The 20247-nt window shown below is 36.7% G+C and overlaps 2 protein-coding genes across 3 annotated transcripts; both read left to right on the top strand.

Moving 5' to 3' along the window:
- Window positions 1-7972: 7972 nt before the first annotated feature.
- LOC125479969 (monodehydroascorbate reductase, chloroplastic/mitochondrial) lies at window positions 7973-12628 on the top strand. Its single transcript, XM_048590155.1, has 17 exons — window positions 7973-8145; window positions 8276-8426; window positions 8528-8627; window positions 8736-8813; window positions 8904-8975; window positions 9086-9204; window positions 9318-9402; window positions 10045-10134; window positions 10282-10383; window positions 10498-10587; window positions 10778-10858; window positions 11207-11278; window positions 11357-11451; window positions 11574-11660; window positions 11772-11836; window positions 11946-11986; window positions 12175-12628. Exons 1-17 carry the CDS (start codon window positions 8136-8138, stop codon window positions 12286-12288), a joined length of 1452 nt encoding a protein of 483 aa, XP_048446112.1. The 5' UTR covers window positions 7973-8135; the 3' UTR covers window positions 12289-12628.
- A 1850-nt stretch (window positions 12629-14478) lies between these two features.
- LOC125479962 (heavy metal-associated isoprenylated plant protein 39-like) lies at window positions 14479-15989 on the top strand. Of its 2 annotated transcripts, none has more exons than XM_048590144.1 (3): window positions 14479-14739; window positions 15163-15238; window positions 15459-15989. In XM_048590144.1, exons 1-3 carry the CDS (start codon window positions 14734-14736, stop codon window positions 15773-15775), a joined length of 399 nt encoding a protein of 132 aa, XP_048446101.1. In that variant the 5' UTR covers window positions 14479-14733; the 3' UTR covers window positions 15776-15989. The 2 variants fall into 2 exon arrangements, with proteins under 2 accessions (XP_048446101.1, XP_048446102.1); XM_048590145.1 differs by lacking the exon at window positions 14479-14739 and adding an exon at window positions 14953-14997.
- The last annotated feature ends 4258 nt before the right edge of the window (window positions 15990-20247 follow it).

The following is a 20247-nucleotide window of genomic DNA, read 5'->3' as shown; positions in this document are numbered from 1 at the left end:
TGATGCTCAAGATGTGGTTGCTGTATTGAAAGGGTATGAATTGAGGCTAGCTAGACATGGAGAAAGTAGTACTGAGCGTGCATTTGCTAGTTTGAATATCTCATCCAAGAATGGTAAATTTGGTAATCAAAATACCAATGTTGATGGAACAAAATTTCAGAAGAACTTAAAGTCCAAAGGGAAACAGTGGAATAACAAGTCCACTCCAGGTGTAAGAAATGAAACTAATAGCATTGATAGTGCTTGCAGATACTACGATAAGCTACACTGTGGAGAGTGTTGGTTGAAAATTTGAAATGGAAGATCAAATGTCATAAGTGTGTGATGCGTGAATTATACGCACACAAATTAAACCCTCTTTTTATCAATTGTAGTAAGTATGTAAGTAGGGATCGTTCTGGACCGGGGATTAGGAGGGATTGTTAATCACTTGGATTTGACTCAAAAACGTAAAAACAAGTTTAAAACACTATACTAGACTCAAAGAATGCAAAACTCAAAATAAGATAGATTGTAATGACTAAGACTAAACAAAATATGGGGGGATTGAGGTTTTGACGAAATTAAACTAAAATGGACAGATTGTAAAGAAAACAAATTGTAAATACGAATTTGATGGAATTGAATGGATGGGAAGCTAGCTAAGGGGTTCATCTCCACACATATTATACTTGCACACAAAACGATTTCTAATTGCTTTTCAATAAACCATGAATTCTCAACGCCCCAGATTAACCGTGAATTGCACTAATTAACCCTCAGATTTTCCTAACGTTATTGAATTGGATGATTGCATACGACAACCCAAAACATTCCCCACAAGTCCCCTACATGATTGCATAATAGGGATACAAGCAAGAATCGTTAAGTTCTATGAAAACCATAAGCATTGACGAAGCACTTGTTACTATGATTGCATGAAACTTATGCCAAGAATTTACATAACGCGATTAAGATCATCAACCTTTACTACTTGTGAATATAATTCCATAACGATTAGGTGAAATTTCCTTATATCCTAGCATCCAATTTATGCATGATAATTAAGCGTGCACTCTCAACCAACACACACAAATCAATGTAATTCACATAGATAAGTAAATTGAATTCACAACTTATGAAACGTAATTAGAAGTAATCAAATCATATTGCAAGCATAAACATGTATTTCGAATCCCCCCTAGCCAAGGGGGGGTTTAGTTCCTCATACGTACAAGACAAAGAGAATTGAAATTAAACATTGAAATCGAGGAAAAGCAACACCTAAAAATTCCAACAACTCAAACTTGAATTGTATGAACGTTTAGGCACTCTTCTCCTCCTCTTTGTTGTGGCACAAGGTCTAAGGATAGGTTTGGAGGGATAGGGAGTGGTTGGAGTGGCTGCAATGGAGGAGATATGGTGCAGAAATGGAAGGGAAGATGCTGGAATTTGGAATGAAATGCACGGCTTTGCTTGTTGTGTTGTGATGTGTTGTGGTAATGAGAATTTCTGTGGTGAATGGAGGTGTGGAATGGTGTGGATGTGTGATGGGATTGCATGGTTTTATAGGGAGAGAATGTGAGAGAATGTGAGAGAATGTGGCTGCATGATTAAGGAGGGAATGCATGTGGAATGACAGCTAGGTTGGTTGGTGGAAAGCTGGAATGGAAGTGGGAAAGCCACGGCAATGAAGGGGAAAATGTGGCTGATTGTGAATGTGTTTGCATGTGAATTAAAGCTAGGGTGAATGATGATGAATGCATGTGGATTAAAGAGTGAATGGTGGCTGCAATAATGAAATGGAATGCTGGAAATGCAAAGGGGGAATGCTGGAAATGCAATGGAAGGCCACGGCAAAGGATTTGTGTTAGGTGATGGGTGCATGTGTTGGCTGAATTCTTTGTTGGGAAAGCATGTGAGGGAATGATTATGGTGAATGATGATGAATGCATGTGGAAGTGTGGCTGAAATGAAGGAGTGGGAAGGCTGGAAATGAATAAGAAGTCACGGCCAAGGGGCAGTTTTTGGTGTGTGTATGATGAAGAGTTGCATGTGGCTTAATGATGAAGATTGAATAATAAATGCATGGGGGGGAAAAGCTGGAATGGGTGGTTATGCACGGCAAGGGATTAGAATGGGCTAATGGTTTATGGGAGAATGATATTGAAATGGGAAAACATGTGGCTGCCAACTAGGGTGAATGATTGAAGAGTGAATGGAATAGGAATGTGTTTTTAAAGCTGAAATTAGGTAATTGTTCTTCATTTTCATTTCTTCATCTCTTTATTCATTCATAGCCTCCTTTGGTCTTCAATTTCGTCCATCTACTTGGCTTCAAGCATGTGCAATCCATTTAATGCCCAAAACTACTCCAAAATGCACTTTCTTGCTCCTTTAGCCCTTTGGACCTACAAACACACGAAAATAGCTTAAAGTACTAAAATTACTAAGTACTAGCAACTGTAAATGCAAGAAAACAAACAAACTAAGGCGCATAAATATGCTCTTATCAGTGTGGCAAACTTAGCCATATTGCAAGAGTCTACAATCTCAATAAGAATGTTCAGCAAGGAAATTTTGCAAACAAAGTGGAGGAACTTGGAAACCTTTTCATGGTTAAACAAACAACTGAAATGAAAGCTATGAGTGACATTTGGTATATAGATAGTGGATGTAGCAATCATATGATCTCCAAAAAGGATCTACTTATGGACATTGACAGAAGTATAAAAGCAAAAGTGCAAGTTGGCACAGGGGTTCTAGTTGATGTGAAAGGCAAAGGAACTCTTGTTATTGACATTGAGAATGGAAAGAGGTATATAAGAAAAGTTATGCTAGTACATGGACTTGCAGAGAATTTACTCAGCGTTGGATAGATGACGGAACATGGGTATTTTCTGGTGCTTGGTGACTAGAAGGTGGATATTTTTTATGACAGAACACTGACAAACTTGGTGCTTAGTGCGAAGCAAAAGGGGAACAGGTGTTTTCCACTTGTGTTCAAATCCAATGATCAATTGGTATTAAAGGCTAATGTGCATTAGTGTGCTACAATGTGGCATAAAAGGTTTGGACACCTAAATTATAGGAGTCTGAAGCAATTGCAGGAACATGATATGATTCTTGGATTACCTGTGATGCATGACAGTGAAGGTGTGTGTCAAGGATGTGCATTAGGGACGAATCACAGGGAATATTTTCCAAAAGAATCAACTTGGAGAGCAAAAATGCTATTAGAGCTAAAACACTCATATGTGTGTGGCCCTATGCAAACACCAACAGTGAGTGGAAATAGGTACTTCATCACATTCATTGATGGCTAGTCGAGGATGTGCTGGATTTATTTCTTAAAGCACAAGTCAGAAGTCTTCCATGTGTTCAAGAAATTTAAAGCTATGGTAGAACTCCAAAGTGGCTATTCTGTGAAGAAATTGAGAACATATAGGGGAGGAGAGTTCAGTTCAAATAAGTTTGAAAAGTTCTGTGAATCTTTGGGGTTGAAGAGGCAGCTTACTGTTGCATATTCTCCACAACAGAATGGAGTTGTAGAAAGTAAAAACAAAACTATAGTGGAGATGGCTAAATGCAAGCTTCATGATAAAGGTCTTCCATATAATCTCTGGGGTGAAGCAATGAACACATCTGTGTATTTACTAAATAGATGCCCCACAAAAGCATTGTAAAATATTACATTCTTTGAGAAGTTCAGTGAATGAATTCTTGGAATCAAACACCTGAGAATGTTTGGCTCAGTGTGTTGTTCTCTTATTCCAGGAAATCTGAGAAATAAACTGGAAGATACTAGTGTCATTGGCATCGTCATTGGATATGGCACTTATGAGAAAGGGTATAGAGTGCTTAATCCTGAAACACAGAAGGTGATACTCTCAAGGGACGTGATTTTTGATAAGAATGGCAAATTGGACTAGGAGAAACATAAAGTCAAGGAAGTGTGCATTCCATTTTCTAAAAATGAATCCCTAGAAATGAATGAAGTTAATGAAGATCTATACTCCATGGAACATGTTATATCTAGAAGTTCTCAAATTCAAATTAATGGCTCTCCAACTACTATTTCTGGTGAATCAAGTAGTTCAATTTCTACACCTCAGTTTGATGATACTCCACTGAGATATAGAAACTTAAGTGAGATTTATGAGATATATCAAGTGTGTATCATTGAACCAGGGTGCTATATTGAAGCTGCACAAGATGAAGCATAGAAGAAGGCAATGGAAGATGAAATTGGTATGATTTAGAATAATCAAACTTGGAAACTGGCAAGAATACCATCTGATAAGCCTATGACTAGGATGAAATGGGTGTATAACACAAAGTTGAATTTAGATGGCTCAGTTCAAAAGAACAAAGCTAGGCTTGTTGTAAAAGGATATGCACAAAAGTTTAGAGTGTATTATAGTGAAACCTTTGCACATGTTGCAAGGTTAAACACAATAAGGACTTTGATTGCACTGGCTGCAAAAAACAAGTGGAAGCTATTTCAACTAGATGTGAAATCAGTCTTCTTAAATAGTGTGCTAGAAGATGAGGTGTATGTAGATCAGCCAGATGGGTTCATTGTGAAAGGAGAGAAGGATATGGTTTACAAATTGCACAAAGCCTTGTATGGTTTAAAGCAAGCACCTAAGGCCATGGAGAGATAAATTCATACTTTGCACTCTGTGGTTTCAAAAGGGGCACCAGTGAGGCAACATTGTATACCAACTGTAAAGGAGACTCAGGGATGATTTAGAAAAAGACATGAAAAACACATCTGGGTATGCTTTTACCTTTGGTAGTGGAGTTTTCTCTTGGGCTTCAGTTAAACAACAATGTATTGCTTTATCCACAGCTAAAGCAGAGTATATTAATGCATCTGAGGCAGCAACACATGCTACTTGGCTAAGCTTTGTTCTGAAAGACTTTGGTGAAGTGCAATCTGTTGCAACACCAATGAACTGTGAGAATACTTTAGCCATAGCTATCACTAAGAATCCTATCTTTCATCAGAAAACCAAGCATATAAACAAAAGGTACCACTTCATAAAGGAGGAATTGCAGCAAGGAGTGATCGATTTGGTTCACTATCCTACACATGAGTGAGTTTATGATATCTTTACAAAGGCATTAGCAAATGAGCAATTCACCTATCTCAAAGAACTTCTTGGATTGAAGTCAATTCACAATTTAAAAGGGGCTATTATGTGTAAATTGTGATCTAATATGGAAGTGGTAGTTCTTGCTCATATTGCTAGAATAATTAGCTAAATGTTGATTTGGTTGTATCTTTCTTATTTGAGTCTCATAGGCCTTAAGTAAGGAAGTTGTCAAGTTTCTACATCTCATATGGTGTAAGATGGAAGGCTGAGATTGTCCTTATTGTATTTTGAATACTACCAAAAGATTATAACCGTTAGAATTTGGGGCTAATATTCCTATTCTCTCTCTTTAACGGATGTCATGGTGAATGTGTGTGTGTGAATGAAAGAATCAGAGTCACATTCTCTGTTGCTTCTCTCCTCTCTTCTCTCTCACGTCATCATCTTCCATCTTTGTACTGGAATTCTTCTAAATTCCGTTTGGTACGCAAACGGGATGGGACGGGACAGGACGGAACGGGACAAAATGGAACCTTATGTTTGGTACGCGCATGATAGAATGGAATGATTGTTCAGTTTTGTGTTTGGTAAGCACATGACGACCCGGAACCAAAAGATTAAATGACTAACTTACCCATGTTCCGCCTGTTGTTTGGTACAATGTTTATGTGTGGAACGGAACGAAACGGTTTGTTTTTTTTTTAATTTGTTCATATTCAATCTAAGGGTATGATTAAATAGTAAACAAAGTGAAGCATCAATTTTTTGAATAAATATTCATCGGTTCAAAACTACGTCAAAAGCACCAATCCAAAATCTGAGTAGATCCCATAAATCTAATTAAATATTTCCATGTAGATTTAAAATATTTAATAATAAAAAATAATTTTTATTTTTATATAATTAAAACTTAAAAAAGAAAAAGAAGAAGATGAACTATTCATCTTCTGCTTCCCTACCCCGCCTTCTTCCCCATTTCTTGTTATGAAAATCCTTTCAATCTTGATTTTGTTGCTCTAGCAAACCCCCCATCAAAACAAAAGTTTCCCAAAATCTCTATCTCACTATGGTTTTCAAACCCAACAGCAAATAAGCAAAGATCTTTTTGTCCTTCAAATTGAGATTTTGTTTTCTGGGGATTTGGCGCAGAAATGTCATAAATCGAAGACTCCAAGTTAGAAATTCGATCAAAAACTTTGTGAAAGTAATTTACAATTTCTCAGAGTATTCCAAATCAAAGATCATGAGATGGTGGTGGGCTGGAGCTGTTGGCGTTGCCAAGGCAATCACAACCACAACTCCTCCTACATCGATCCCTTCCAACTAATTATTTATTTTTTTCCTATTTAACGTTTTTAATTCCAATTTTTGTAGAAAAAATTCGATGAAGAGGAACCACCGCGAACTCCCCAGAGCGTGGGTCTGTGGTGGAGGGAGCGTTAAGGTCGAGGAAGATGCACCTAGGTTTGTGGTGGAGGAAGAGGAGGCTACAGGAGAGAGGGAGGGTAGAAGAGGAGGAGGCTACAGGAGAGAGAAGGAGGGTAGATAGTGGAATTAATGGAAAAGAGGAGGGTATTGTTGTCCAAAAAAATTATAATTTTGTGTTCGATGGGTGTGGAACGAGTTGTTCTAGGGGGGAAGGTGGAACGAAAAAGTAACTAAATTTCGTTCCGCGGAACAACGCATTCCACTGTTTTTGGCGCACCAAACATGGGACGGAATGCCTCGTCCCATGTACCAAACGGTACCTCATAGCTCACAGTGTACTGATTTATTTCCTTACTCTAGCATTATCGCCTCTAGGTTCCATACTGCAGCCGTGGAGTCAAATGTAGCCTTAATCTGGACGTGGTTGCAGACACTTATTCCTGTTTATGATTGACCTCCAACTGTGAAAACTATAAATCAAAAAGGAAAACTCCTCAGATCTTATCTATCACAAACTTGAAAGTTTTTGGAGCTCTTAAAATCAGTTGAACGGCTTCATAATGGCAAAATCGAACCAACGGAGCAGCTGCTAACATTTTCTCTTGTTTGTCCACAAGGTTTTTATTGGTTACATACTCAATTATACCAAGTAGTATGATCTTGTCAAGTTCACACTAAAACTCAAGTGGTAACATAACCGAATAACCTGAAGCAACAGTAATAGAACAAGATGCTTGAGAGGGTTCACTTTATACCGCTCAGTCTCGTATAGCAATGTCTCTCTGTTGCCAAACATCAATTGGACTCAACCATCAAGCCAAGAGACTAGTAATAGCATAGCTACATGATGCCAGCCACCATGATTCGCCTGCCCAGTCCATGATCCATATGCTTCTCCTCGCACCGGAAATAGAGCATAGCTTTACCTGATGCATCTCCCGGATCCCATACATGCCGAAATTCAAGTATAATACTGGAAAAATGGACGAATGCCGCATGTAGATCAACACCAAAAGCATCAAAGTTGCTCCTCATCAAATCAGATGTAACGATGCAGTCAAAAAGTGTTTTAAACATAATCAAAATTTTCATATCCACTTTTCTTGCCATTAGAGAACAACTGCTCACAGAAACTCGAACCTTTGTCTTCTAACTGCAGGAGCGAGAAACTCGTACCTTTGTCTATGTCATTGCAACCATTCAGATAGGGTGGTGAATCATCGGAGTTGATAGAAATAGAGACCACCGGCGGCGGCACCACATGAGAAGGCAGACTAGTATGGCCAAAGGGCAACGAAGTAAGCTCCTCGGTGGCGGCAGTGTAGTTGGCCTCCACCACGGTGGTGGTAACAACCGTCTGCACAGGTGCTCCCGGTGCAAACTACAACCCGAAATATGTAAATGGGCTAAAACTATACTAAATGGGTCAGGCCCAATAACAACATCCCTTCCCTGACATTTGGAAACAGCTTCCAATGGCAAACGCCCAGCACATTCACCGCCATCCGCCTCCTTCACTGACCTTTCGACTTCCTCAAGAGTCAAGAGCCACCCCAAACCAGTAATTTAATTGATTTATTTATCTAAGAAAATATTAGAAAAGTCAATCCCCACTCTCAGCTCCCAATGTCTTCAGGTCCGAGCTCCACAAATTCAACTCCCACTCTCACTCCCATTTCCCTTTCGCCTTCTTCAATCTTGATCCTCGTTGCATAAACCCTAATTTTCTCTAATTCCGTTTCTCTTTCTTGTCTCGCAAGCTACAGTTCGCAGGCGAATGGCGAACCTGGCCAATTCCGCGTGCTTCAAGCACTCTGTTGCTCTCCGGCCTGATCGCCGTTCTTCTCCAATCGGATTCAGGAGCTTCCGCCGAAGCTACGTTGTTTCGTCCTCAGATTTCGCCAACGAAAACCGAGAGTCGGTGGTTCAAAAATTCAATCTTTTCAGCTTTAAATTTGGTTTTTGCATCAATATTTGAATTTTTAGTTTTGGGTTCTCTGGAATGTGTGTGTTTGCAGGTTTGTGATTGTTGGTGGCGGCAATGCGGCTGGCTATGCAGCTAGGACTTTCGTCGAACACGGAATGGCCGATGGACGCCTTGCAATCGTGTCCAAAGAGGTAAATCAAATCAAATTTTTCCATTTTCTTTTTCTTTTGTAAATTTTGTTTGATTTTTGTTGTTAGAATGTGAAATTGAAGTTAAGTTTTGGTGGGTTCTGTGAACAGGCCGTTGCGCCTTATGAGCGTCCTGCTTTGACAAAAGGCTATTTGTTCCCTTCGGATAAGAAGCCAGCACGATTGCCTGTAAGCTGCAATCACACTTTTGAGTTATGAATTTTGAATATAATTACGAATATGTTTTGGAGTTTAGAATTTGAAACATTATTATTGTAGGGGTTTCATACTTGTGTTGGATCCGGCGGTGATAGGCAAACACCTGACTGGTATAAAGAAAAAGGGATAGAGGTAAATTTTATAACTTTTTCGCGACTCCTGAAACTGCTAAAAAGTTCATTTTTACGCATATTTGCAACTGTAATTCTAAGATGTTGTTGCTTTTCCGAAATTCTGTTCAGATGTTCTATGAAGATCCCGTATCAAATGTTGATATTGAAAAGCAGACACTGACTACAAATTCAGGCAAACTGCTCAAGTTTGGATCACTTATAATTGCAACAGGATGTACAGCCTCAAGGTTTTTTCAATCAACTTTGTAAATTTCTGATTAGTTGGATGTATTGTAAGTGCGGCTAGATTGTACGAATCTAAACTGAAGCAAATCTGCTTCCTTGCCTGTTATGCATTCAGATTTCCTGAGAAAATTGGAGGAAACCTACCTGGTGTTCATTATATTCGGGATGTTGCAGATGCTGATGCACTAGTATCATCATTGGTAAATTTGATATTAACTTGTTTTTTCTCTGTCATACTAATTATTATGATTGTTTCTTTCCATGTTACAATTAATAACTGAAATGGCTCTATAAATATTGAAATGCATCCAGCTCATTAAATTTTGACACAACATTATGAACATTACCTGAGATTAAGGTGAAGTCCCTCATAACTTTCACAACCATATGCTATTTGAAGCTTAGTTGAACAGCCCTTGTTGAGTTTCGTTTGGCGCTTTGAACGTACTTTATTCAAATAAGGCAGACTAGTTTGCTTTTGTTCCTATCTTGTAGAGTTGGAGTGTTTCCTTACTACTTGTATGACTTTAAAGCCTGTATGTTTTGGCATTCCATCTGCTTTAGGAGTGTGAAGATTGTTGTTCCCTGCAATTTATTCATTTATAAAGGAGAAACCCTACACAAATTAAGTGCAAACCTTGTAACTAGTTTTACAAAGTTTAATTGTTCAGCAATTTTCTTTTGTTAATTGTTATCTGATCACGTGGTCTATTCTTGAACTCTGGTTTATTGAGGTTTGCTTTGTTGTTTGGAATTTGAACTATGTTTTATTGAGGCTTGCTTTGTTGTTTGGAATCGTATGGTTTGTTCGTTTCAGTAAAATTTCTTATCTTCTTTTCCAGGAGAAAGCACGGAAGGTGGTGGTTGTTGGTGGTGGTTATATTGGTATGGAGGTTGCTGCAGCCACTATTGGTTGGAAACTTGATACAACAGTATGTGTTAAATTTAACTTGGTGCCTTTTATGTTTGTTGGGTTGAAGTAACAAAATCAGATGAAATAATATAAATTTCAAGCATGTAAATTCTTGACCTACATTTTCGATTTTCCTTCTCTTATATATTTTTTTCCGCTTATGAAGATCATATTTCCAGAAAACCATCTGTTGCAAAGATTGTTTACTGCTTCACTTGCCCGGAGATATGAGGAATTCTACCAAGAGAATGGTGTTAAATTCATAAAGGTACTCTCTCTCTCTCTCTCTCTCTCTCTCCACTTTTTGTAAATTTGGTACCTATCGTTTATGTAGTAATTGCCATTCGACCTGGCCTTTAAAGCTCATTTTATGATGGACCAGGGTGCCTCAATTAAAAATTTAGAAGCTGGTGCTGATGGACGTGTAAATTATGTTAAGCTTGAAGATGGAACTACTATAGAAGCAGACACAGTGAGTTTCCGTTCCTACACATCTTTTGATATCTGGCTTTTTTACTATTGTGTCACCTTGCGCCTTACATCTTGGATAACAAGTGAAGTTTTTCAAGGATTTTCATGTTGATTAAAACTAATAAAATAAAGTATATGAGGAAGTTCATGAAATTGGAATAGTTTTGCTTCTAATTCTTTCATTTTTGCAGGTAGTTATTGGTATTGGAGCAAAACCTGCTGTTGGTCCTTTTGAAAGTGTCGGTTTGGATTCCAGTGTTGGTGGTATACAGGTGCAATTCTGATGCTGTCACAAGACTCACAACTGACACTTTGCGTTTTGTTTTTTAAACGTATAAATATCTACTGTGTGATGTATTATGAAAATCATGGACAAATTATTTGCTTTTTATCAATTGCAATAACCATCTTGGACAATGGATGGACTCATGACCATATATGGGTAACACGTTTTACAATTAATGTCCCGATAAACTGAATTTTGATCAGGATAAAAAATCCTGCATTTAGCAATTTATCTTGGAATAACAATATATTCAAAATATGATTGCCAGGATTAGTTCAAGTTGAATGTGCAATTGCTATTTTGTATTACTTATATCTTTGTACTTTAAACCAAGGTTGATGGTCTGTTCCGGACGAGGATACCTGGAATCTTCGCAGTTGGAGATGTTGCAGCATTTCCATTGAAGGTATGTTTTTGTTAAATCAAGCAGAAAATTCTTTCGTAATCAAAATTCTGAAAGAAAAATATGTTTTGCAATGAGCAGATGTATAACCGTATAGCACGAGTTGAACATGTAGATCATGCTCGTCGATCTGCACAGCATTGCGTTAAGGCTCTAGTGAGTGCACAAACTGATACGTAAGTTAGACTCTCCACGTGTAGCTTATTCTCTAGATAGAGTAGTAGATGAGTTTCGCTTTTCCTGATTCGTTTGTGTTGACACTTCCTTATTGATGATTTTTATATCTGAACAAATCCAGATATGATTACCTCCCATCTTTTTACTCGAGGGTGTTTGAATATGAAGGAAGCCCCAGGAAAATATGGTGGCAATTTTTTGGGGATAACAGGTACGAATCTCTAACATTGCATCTTTTATCTATAATTTTTGAGTTTATTTTTTGCTACGTCTCTGTTAGTCCCTTCTCGTAGTTCACACTGTTATCATTTTATTGAACAGTTGGAGAGACGATTGAAATTGGGAATTTTAATCCTAAGATTGCCACTTTCTGGATAGATTCTGGTAAAGATTCCGTTTCATACATGCACATATTCTCTCTCTCATTCTCTGCATATGTATTGGTGTATTTAATTACAGCTGACATGGTAAGTTTATTCTTGTTGCGCTTCAGGCAAATTGAAAGGTGTTCTTCTTGAGAGCGGAAGTCCCGAGGTACCTTTTGTTTTGTTTTACTTCTTGGCCTTCCCCAAGGTTTATGAAAATAGGAAACAAATTCAACTGACTATCAAGGTTTATGGTTTAGTTGTCCAAAAGGAGAAATGTTAAAGTTTATATTTTGGTGTGACGTATTTTGCCGGCATTGTCCTAAGACTCGCAACATCTCATGTTATGTTGTATAGGAATTTCAACTCCTTCCAAAACTTGCCAGGAGCCAGCCCATTGTCGATAAAGCCAGGCTTCAGAATGCATCTTCGGTTGAGGAGGCAGTGGACATTGTTCAGTCATCGTTATAGGTTGAAGTTGCGGTTTAGTAAAGAAGAGTGCAGCTTGTTTATGTCAATCATAACGCGGAGTTTCACATCTATACATGCCAATGTTTCAGTAGGGAATAAAAGCTTCTTCCATGGCCTCAAGCTTCTTTTAACTTTGGTGAAATTTACAGTAGTTGGTGCAGCGATGCATATCGGAAGAACACAGATAGAGAGAGGTGTAGTTTTCCATTGTTATGGGGCTACTTGTCAGTCCGTGTTCTTTATCAACAGTCGTTTGCTGCAAGTTATGTAGCTTGATCGAATTACTCATGTAAACGTTTCTATTCAATTTTAATAAAATTTCAACCGTTGGACAAAAAAACTTACCGCAACTACAAGCAATTAGACTATAGCCGCTAAATTTAATTGAAATGAAGTTATTAAAGTTTAATCACAACTATAATTCTCAATATTGATGAAAGTGGTCTGGCAGATGACATCAGTGCTTATGATGGATGTGGTGACGTTGGCGTTCTGATTTTTCTACTGGATTAGAATGGGACATAATTTTTATTTTTATTTTTTTTTGTTTTTTTTTTTTGGGGGGTCTGAGATTAAGACATAATTAAAAGAAATTGTGGGGTAGATGACACTCGCCATCGATATCCCAATTGCTGATTTAATCGACAAATTCAATATAATTTTGTGATGCAATATTAAGTATTTGACGGGGAAATTTCATTGGTGGTTTTATTTTATTAAAGTTGTGGCAGAAGAGACTTGTTCTTCCCCCTCTTTTCTTTTTCATCATTTCACTGTCAACCAAGTTGGCTTTAAAATTTGCTTCAAATGGCTCATGAACTTATCAATTATGAATTAGTCATACCCTAATGTCTTTGAAGTTTTGTCCATTTTTTAAACATATAAAAATATCATTAGACTTTATACCACATGATATGAACTAAACGAGTTTATGATTTGAACATTAGTATTCGTCGTATAACTTATTAAGATATATAGCAATCAACAACTGTGAGCCACCTTTGTATTGACGACTGGCACTAATATCTCTATTGTCATATATTGAACATTCTTATTTTTTATTTTTTTTAATGAGATTGGACATCTCACTTATGCTGAAATTGACCATGCAAGTGAGCATCCTTCTTCAAAGAAATGTGATTCAATCGATTAGTGTGGCGCATACAATATTAATTATACTAAACAAAAAAATATTGAAGCAAATGAATGATGTTAGCGTTGAACTTAACAAGACTTTACATTAAAATAATCGAACTTTAAACCTATCATAATCTTAATAGCTATTCTACAATCCCTCACTACTTTGGGCTAATCCTAACTCCTAAGGGCATTGAAGCCTACTTCACATCACATGCAAGAAAAGAAAGGACCATCTACTTGGAATTATTGAGAGTTTTTTATGTAATCAAACTTGTGCGGTTCTTGCCGCCCTTCCTAAATAGTTACTTTTATATATAAGCACAAAATTAAAGGAAAAACAAAAAAAACAAAATAACCATGATATTGATGAGGACCACGTATACTTTAGGGAGTTCCCAAATTGAATTACTTGTTACAATTGGATTCTTCCTTGAAAATCTCAAGTCCCCTGCAAAGTTGATCTACTTACTAATCACAATTTGATGAGTGGTAACAAAAATCTTCTTTTTTTGTGGTTTTAATGAATTGGATATATATATATATATATATATATGTATGTATGTATGTATGTATGTATGTATGTTAAACTAAAAATTGTAAGTAACGAAGACGAGCAATGTTGAATTCAAAGTGGTAATAGAAAGTTACGTAGTGATAATGACCTATAGACTGTAAATTCCTAAAAGAAAATACCTAGATGCTTTCGTTGGAACTAGAGATTTTTACATACTTGGAAATCACAGTTTAATACGTGTGCAAAAACTCCTTTTATAATACCAAATCATTAAGTTTACACATATTTTAAGATGTAATTTGCATGTAAAAAATCAATCAGTGTTTAAACGTCAAAATCACACCAAAAGGTCACAAATCACCTAAACCAAACGTCCAACGTACAATAACATAAGTAGGGTAGAAATGTACAAGCCTTTCAGGCACAGACAATAAATAAAGTGAAAACGAGTGAATCCCACCAAGGCTTTGTGATATATATCTCCATGATCCATGAGTGATTGGTTCCTTGTCCATTCCTTGTCCAACAAGGCAAGGCCTTCAACCTTTAACCTCAAGCGTATTTTTTTTTTTTTTTTCCCGTTGGATTTGTAAATAAAACCCCTTGGCAGGCTTTAGCTTATAAGTCTGTCCGTCTTCCACAAAGACCAGTCCCCTTCAAGGAAAACTCTCTGCAATTTCCTCTCTCTTTCTTCTTCCTCCTTCTCGAAAACCCTCTGCTTTTCGAGCTTTTTTCGATTAATTTTTGTTCGTATTTTATACTTCTTGGTCAGAGCTTCAGACCCAATTGAAATGAAGGTGTAGTTTCCCACTCAGCTGCTCTAATCCAATAGATATACTGAAGTTTCTTTCTTTGTTCGTAAAAATTCCCTCCACCAACCCTGTTTTTTATGCATTAATTTATTTTCTTTCAAAGATTATCGGGTTGATAAGAATATTATTAGGTAGTTTAGATTAAGTTTCGGAGACCTTTGCCTTTTCATTTCACAAAGAAATAAAGAACATGATATTCTCAATGATTTCTGCTTTTATTCCCTCTTTTTTGTGATCCTTCTTGTACTTCTGATCATGGTGACGGGTTTCAGAAATTATGATTTTTGGTCCATGAATAATTGAATTGTTCCTTTGGTTTAAATTGTTAATTGAAAACTAACGAATTGCCATTTTCTCTGCCAAAAATTAAAAAGAAAAATTTAATTGAAACTTATTTTCTTTCTGCAGAAGGTGGTACTGAAATTGGATTTACATGATGACAAGCAAAAGCAAAAGGCCTTGAAAGCAGTCTCCAGCCTTACAGGTATGAGCTTTTTAAGCATATCAGTTTGATTTGGCTTCGTGAAAAACTTGGAAAAAAAATATTCTGAATTCTTTCATTTATCAGCACCTATTGAGGCATTCATCTGGGATATTGTCACTGGAAATTAAAATAAAGTTGCAATCGTAGTCTTTGTTGAAATGTCAAACTATTCCATGCACTTATTGACTTCGTTTTTCCTGTGTTGTGTAAATTTTTGCAGGCATTGACTCAATTGCTATGGACATGAAGGAGAAGAAACTAACGGTGATCGGCGACGTTGACCCGGTCCATGTGGTGGCCAAACTGAGAAAGTGGCACACAGAGATCCTGACAGTCGGGCCGGCAAAGGAAGAAAAGAAAGATGATAAGAAAGACGGAGGGGGTGCCAAAAAAGATGACAAGAAAGAAGATGATAAGAAGAAACCTGATCCAGTTGCTGAGCTTGTCAAAGCCTACCAAGCATACAATCCCCACATGACCAAGTACTACTATGTCCAAAGTGCTGAAGAAAACCCGAATTCCTGTGTTATCTGTTAATTAATTGAGGATTGTGAGATGATTAGCGGTTTGATCATGTATTTTTGGTAAGGCCATCTGAATTTTAAGTTTTAATCATGTTTTGGAACCAATTGGAGGCCAGCCAAAGAAACGTTTGTGGTATGTATGTACAGTGCAAGTGGCTTGAAAAAATAAGTGTCTCAACTTTGAGATTTCAAGCATTTTGGTAGTAAAATTCCATTGGGGTTTTCAAGTTTGCTGCAATTTGATTTTTATTTTAGATTAAAGTTAAAAGCACAGTTAATTACTTGCCCAGCCTCTATCAATAATTTATTTATTATTTAACATGATTACTTGTGGATGAAAATTTTTGGACTGCACTAAAAAATTACATGATTTTTCATCATCTGGGCCAGTTAAATAAAAGGTGGGAATTAATTTAGTTTTTCTTTGACGAGTACATAAATATTTTTTTCGAAACCGAAAAGGACTATGATGTCAACAAGTACGTATTATATTGGAATAGGTTGTGGAAATTTGTTAGATGCAAGAGACCATCGTTTAATAAAAAAAATAGTAAGTGGCAAACAATGCAAGAAAAAAAAAGAAAGAAAGAGGCAATGACATTGACTTCTAGACCTAGAAGAAGATCTTTTAATCTACGGAGTCGAATCATGTGGCCCTGTAACCGCATATATAAATAATTTGGGCGTTTTAATTAGAATATTAATAGCTCTTAGTTGTTGTGTCATCCTGAGGTTAACAATGAGATTTGAAGGGTCATGTGCAGAAAATTCAAATGGACCCTCTTTATGTACAAGACCTTTTTTTCCTTCAGTTGACCAAAAAAACTCTTTTTCCTTGTGTGTTTTTGTTGTTTTGACATTAATTTAAAACAACTTTGTAGCACCATATTATCGCGGTGAACAATGGATAAGAAATGATCCACAAGGAAAGAAAAAAAACCATTTAAGATGAAGTATATGTCAAAAATAATGCATGATGTTTTTAACCAAGTATAAAATAAATATAGTAAGAGTTCAAAGCAGAAAATAATATTGCATTTCTCAAATTTTAACTTAATTAAGTAAAGTGATATATAGGAATAAAATAAAAATTGGTGCCCCCTTGAGATAGGGACCCTGTGCTGTTGCTCCTATGTAGCAATGTAGATGTTAACCATCTTGTATATTTATTTATTTTAAGATGTCTTATAAATATGTAATTTGAAATAGATGGTTTTGCTTTGGGATGATGTGAAGTCTCCATACTGGATTGGGAACGTCCCTCTTGCAAACTGCAAATTATATATGTACGGCAAAGTCAGCAAACGAGCCGTGACGAAATTGTTAATCAATTAATCAATGAGTGCCCCTGGTACTAGTAGTGCTAAAGTAACATAGTGCCTTCACTAAGTTTCACAGGACTAGACTAGATTAAATATTAGTCTAGTCCATGTTTGTTCTCTGGCTGGACTAATTTTAATGGGATTAACCAGAACTCGCTTTCACTAACAACCTTGCTAGCCGCTCTTAGCGTGTCCCCCCGAAAACCATGGGACTAGCTAAGAACGTCTTCGTCCTACTCGAATCACCTCCTCAACCTCGATTACGACGATAGCAGCTTCATCTCCGACGACGAACTCGTCAACTACTTCATCTCCAACAATGACCTCGTCGACTGGGTCATCTCCATCATCTTCTTCTCCTTCGCTACTTCGCAATCGTCATGGTTGTGGCTTTGGCTTTAGCTTCAGCTTCGACTTGCCTCCTCGTCAACTGGGTCATCTCTGCCATGGCTACTTCACAATCTCAGTCATCTTCTCTATATGATTTTTGATACTAAAGGAATGATTTGGCTGTGGTATGATTCTTGTTCTGAATTTCTGTAATATATCTGCAGGTTTAAATGGTTTCTGGGTTTTTATTGGGATTAACCCAATTGATTTTTGTTTTGAATTTCTGTAAATCAATTTGCAAGTTTTAATGGTTGCTGGAAGGCTTGCCTTTCTTTTTGGAATTTCTGAAGGCTTGGCGAATGGTTGACCAACAAATTCTCTTAATCGAAGAAGAAAGTTAAGAGATTGATGCATGATTTGGTAGAGAGAAAATGATGGAGAAGAGAAACAAGGAAGGGTATCGGAAGGAAGGGGAAAGAAAATATGCTTCAGACTTCATTGCCCTTTTATATTAATTTTCGTTTAATTTTTGTTTAATTTTTAAGGCAAAAGTGAATTAAAAATGGCAAGAAAATTATAGTCTGTAAATTAGTCCGACACTGCACCAAACATTTCATTAAGTTAGTCCAGTTCGAGAGTCCGATGCAATAAATGCACCCATAATGTTTTAAACCAGGACTAAAATTTGGCTTTAGATGAAGTGACATTGAACACGTTAAAGCGTTACTTGATCATTCGGCAAGGATTCTAGTATTGTTTAAGCTGAGTTGGAGCATTGCTCGAGAGCAACTGTGAAGGGTTCAAGCGTTGCTAGAGGGATCTTAACTCAAAAAGTTAAGGCATGCTTGGTACTCTACTTAAATTTAACTTCTTTTTATTAGTACATTGATATTTTTACACTAAGAGGAAAAGGAGTTTGGCCGAGCCACACAATGGGCAACCTAATTTGGTATCGAATTTGTCATTCGAACCTAAGACCTCTCATTTCCAAATGAAGAAGAATACTACCAAACCGTAGTACTGAGTAGCAAATCCAATTGTTTAGACTCAAACAGTTTTTAAGCTTTCAACATTGAATACTTATATTTGGTATGACTGTTTCAAAAATTGAATTCAAAACTAATTTGAAAATTAGTCTACTTCTAAAAAGCACAAAAAGTGAGTTTTTAAAGTTTTTAAACTTCAAACTACTTCTCTCTCTTTGATGTGAAATATTCTAACACTCAAATTAAAACCCTATGATTGTAGTATATGAAAGTAGGGATCGTTTTAGGCCGGGGATTAGAAAGAATGCTAATCAACACAATTAAGACTCAAAAAAACACTAAAATAGACTCTATAGACTCTAAACTAACTTAAAACACTCAAAACAGCAACAAACACTCAAAAAGACTCAATTTTAGACCTAACAAGTGTTTTGGACGAAAATAAACCTTAACTTGACTCAAAAGACTCAAAGAAAATAGATTTTGACTCAAATAGCAAGACTAAATGAAAGGGGGATTGTTTTTGACGAATTTAAAACTTAAAACAAAAACTTTGTAGAAAAAACTTTGTAAAAATGAAATTAGGTGAATTACATGGGTCAAAGGCTAGTTAGAGGGTTCATCTCCACACATGACACATATGCATACAAATTGATTTCCAGTTATTATTCCTTTAAACCATGAATGACAACGCCCCAAGTTAGTTGCATCGCACAACTAACCATCAGATTTTCCTTATTTCATTGAATTAGATGGAATACGCATCTAAACCAAATTATCTTTCTCAAGTTCCCTATATGAAACGCATGATAGAGATACATGTCAAAAGTCATTAAGTTTTGTGAAAATCATAAGCATTGACAAGGCATTCATCACTATGAAACGCATGAGACTCATACCAAGGATTTACTTAACACGATTGTGACTAGCAACCTCCACTACTTGTGAATATAAGTGAATAACTCTTACGTGAAACCCCCTTATACTCTAGCATCAAATTCATGCATGCAAATTAAGTGTCGACCCCCAACCCACGTACATAAACAAGTTTTAATAACTTAGATAAGCAAATCACATTCATGCCTTAAGAAACAATAACTGGACGTAATCAATTTATATAAAACATATAATCATGGCTTTGAATTCACCTCTAACTAAAAAGAAATTAGTTCCACATGTTCGCAAAACAAAGATAATTAAACTTAAACATTAAAAACAAAGATAGAATACACCTAGAAACACTCCAGGTGGCTCCTCCTTCCTTCCTTGCTGCCAACAATGGGGATTTGTGTGAATTTAGGCTCTTGAGGTGTGGTGTGTGAATTTGTGGTAGAGGGTGGTGGGTTATGAGTGTTGTGGTGTCATGTATTTATAGGGTGAAGGGAAGGCAAGAATTTGGGCTGAAAAGGAGAGGAATTAGGACTCCAAATCATCAAAGAACAAGGATACTTTCAATCAGATTCCAAGAAGGACAAGGAATGGTCCTTGTGGCATATTCTAGAACTTTTAGAAGGGTTACTTGTGGCATAAACTTAATGCACGAAAATAGGGCTTCTAGAACTTGATATTTAGGTGATTTAAAGTGAAAAGGAGTCCTCTTTGAAGTTGGAATTAAGGTAGGAAAAGATTAGGATAAGATAAGATAAGATAAGGTTGGATAAGGTTTGGATAAGATAAGGAAATTTGGATAAGGTTCCTTATTTCTTGCTCTCTCCTTATCTTCTTTGCATTTGGACTTCTTTCTCCAGATTTTTGGCCTTTCCTAGCTTCTCTTGACTTCAATTTCGTCCATCCACATTGCTCCATAGTTAAGCTATCCAATCCATGCCCAAAACTGCTCCAAATAG

Source organism: the organism of the source record quoted next, unplaced genomic scaffold (genome assembly GCF_019419815.1).
Source record: "Pyrus x bretschneideri cultivar Hongxiangsu unplaced genomic scaffold, Pyrus_bretschneideri_v1 Contig30, whole genome shotgun sequence".
NCBI lineage: Eukaryota > Viridiplantae > Streptophyta > Magnoliopsida > Rosales > Rosaceae > Pyrus > Pyrus x bretschneideri.
This window is presented reverse-complemented; position numbering and strand designations above follow the sequence as displayed.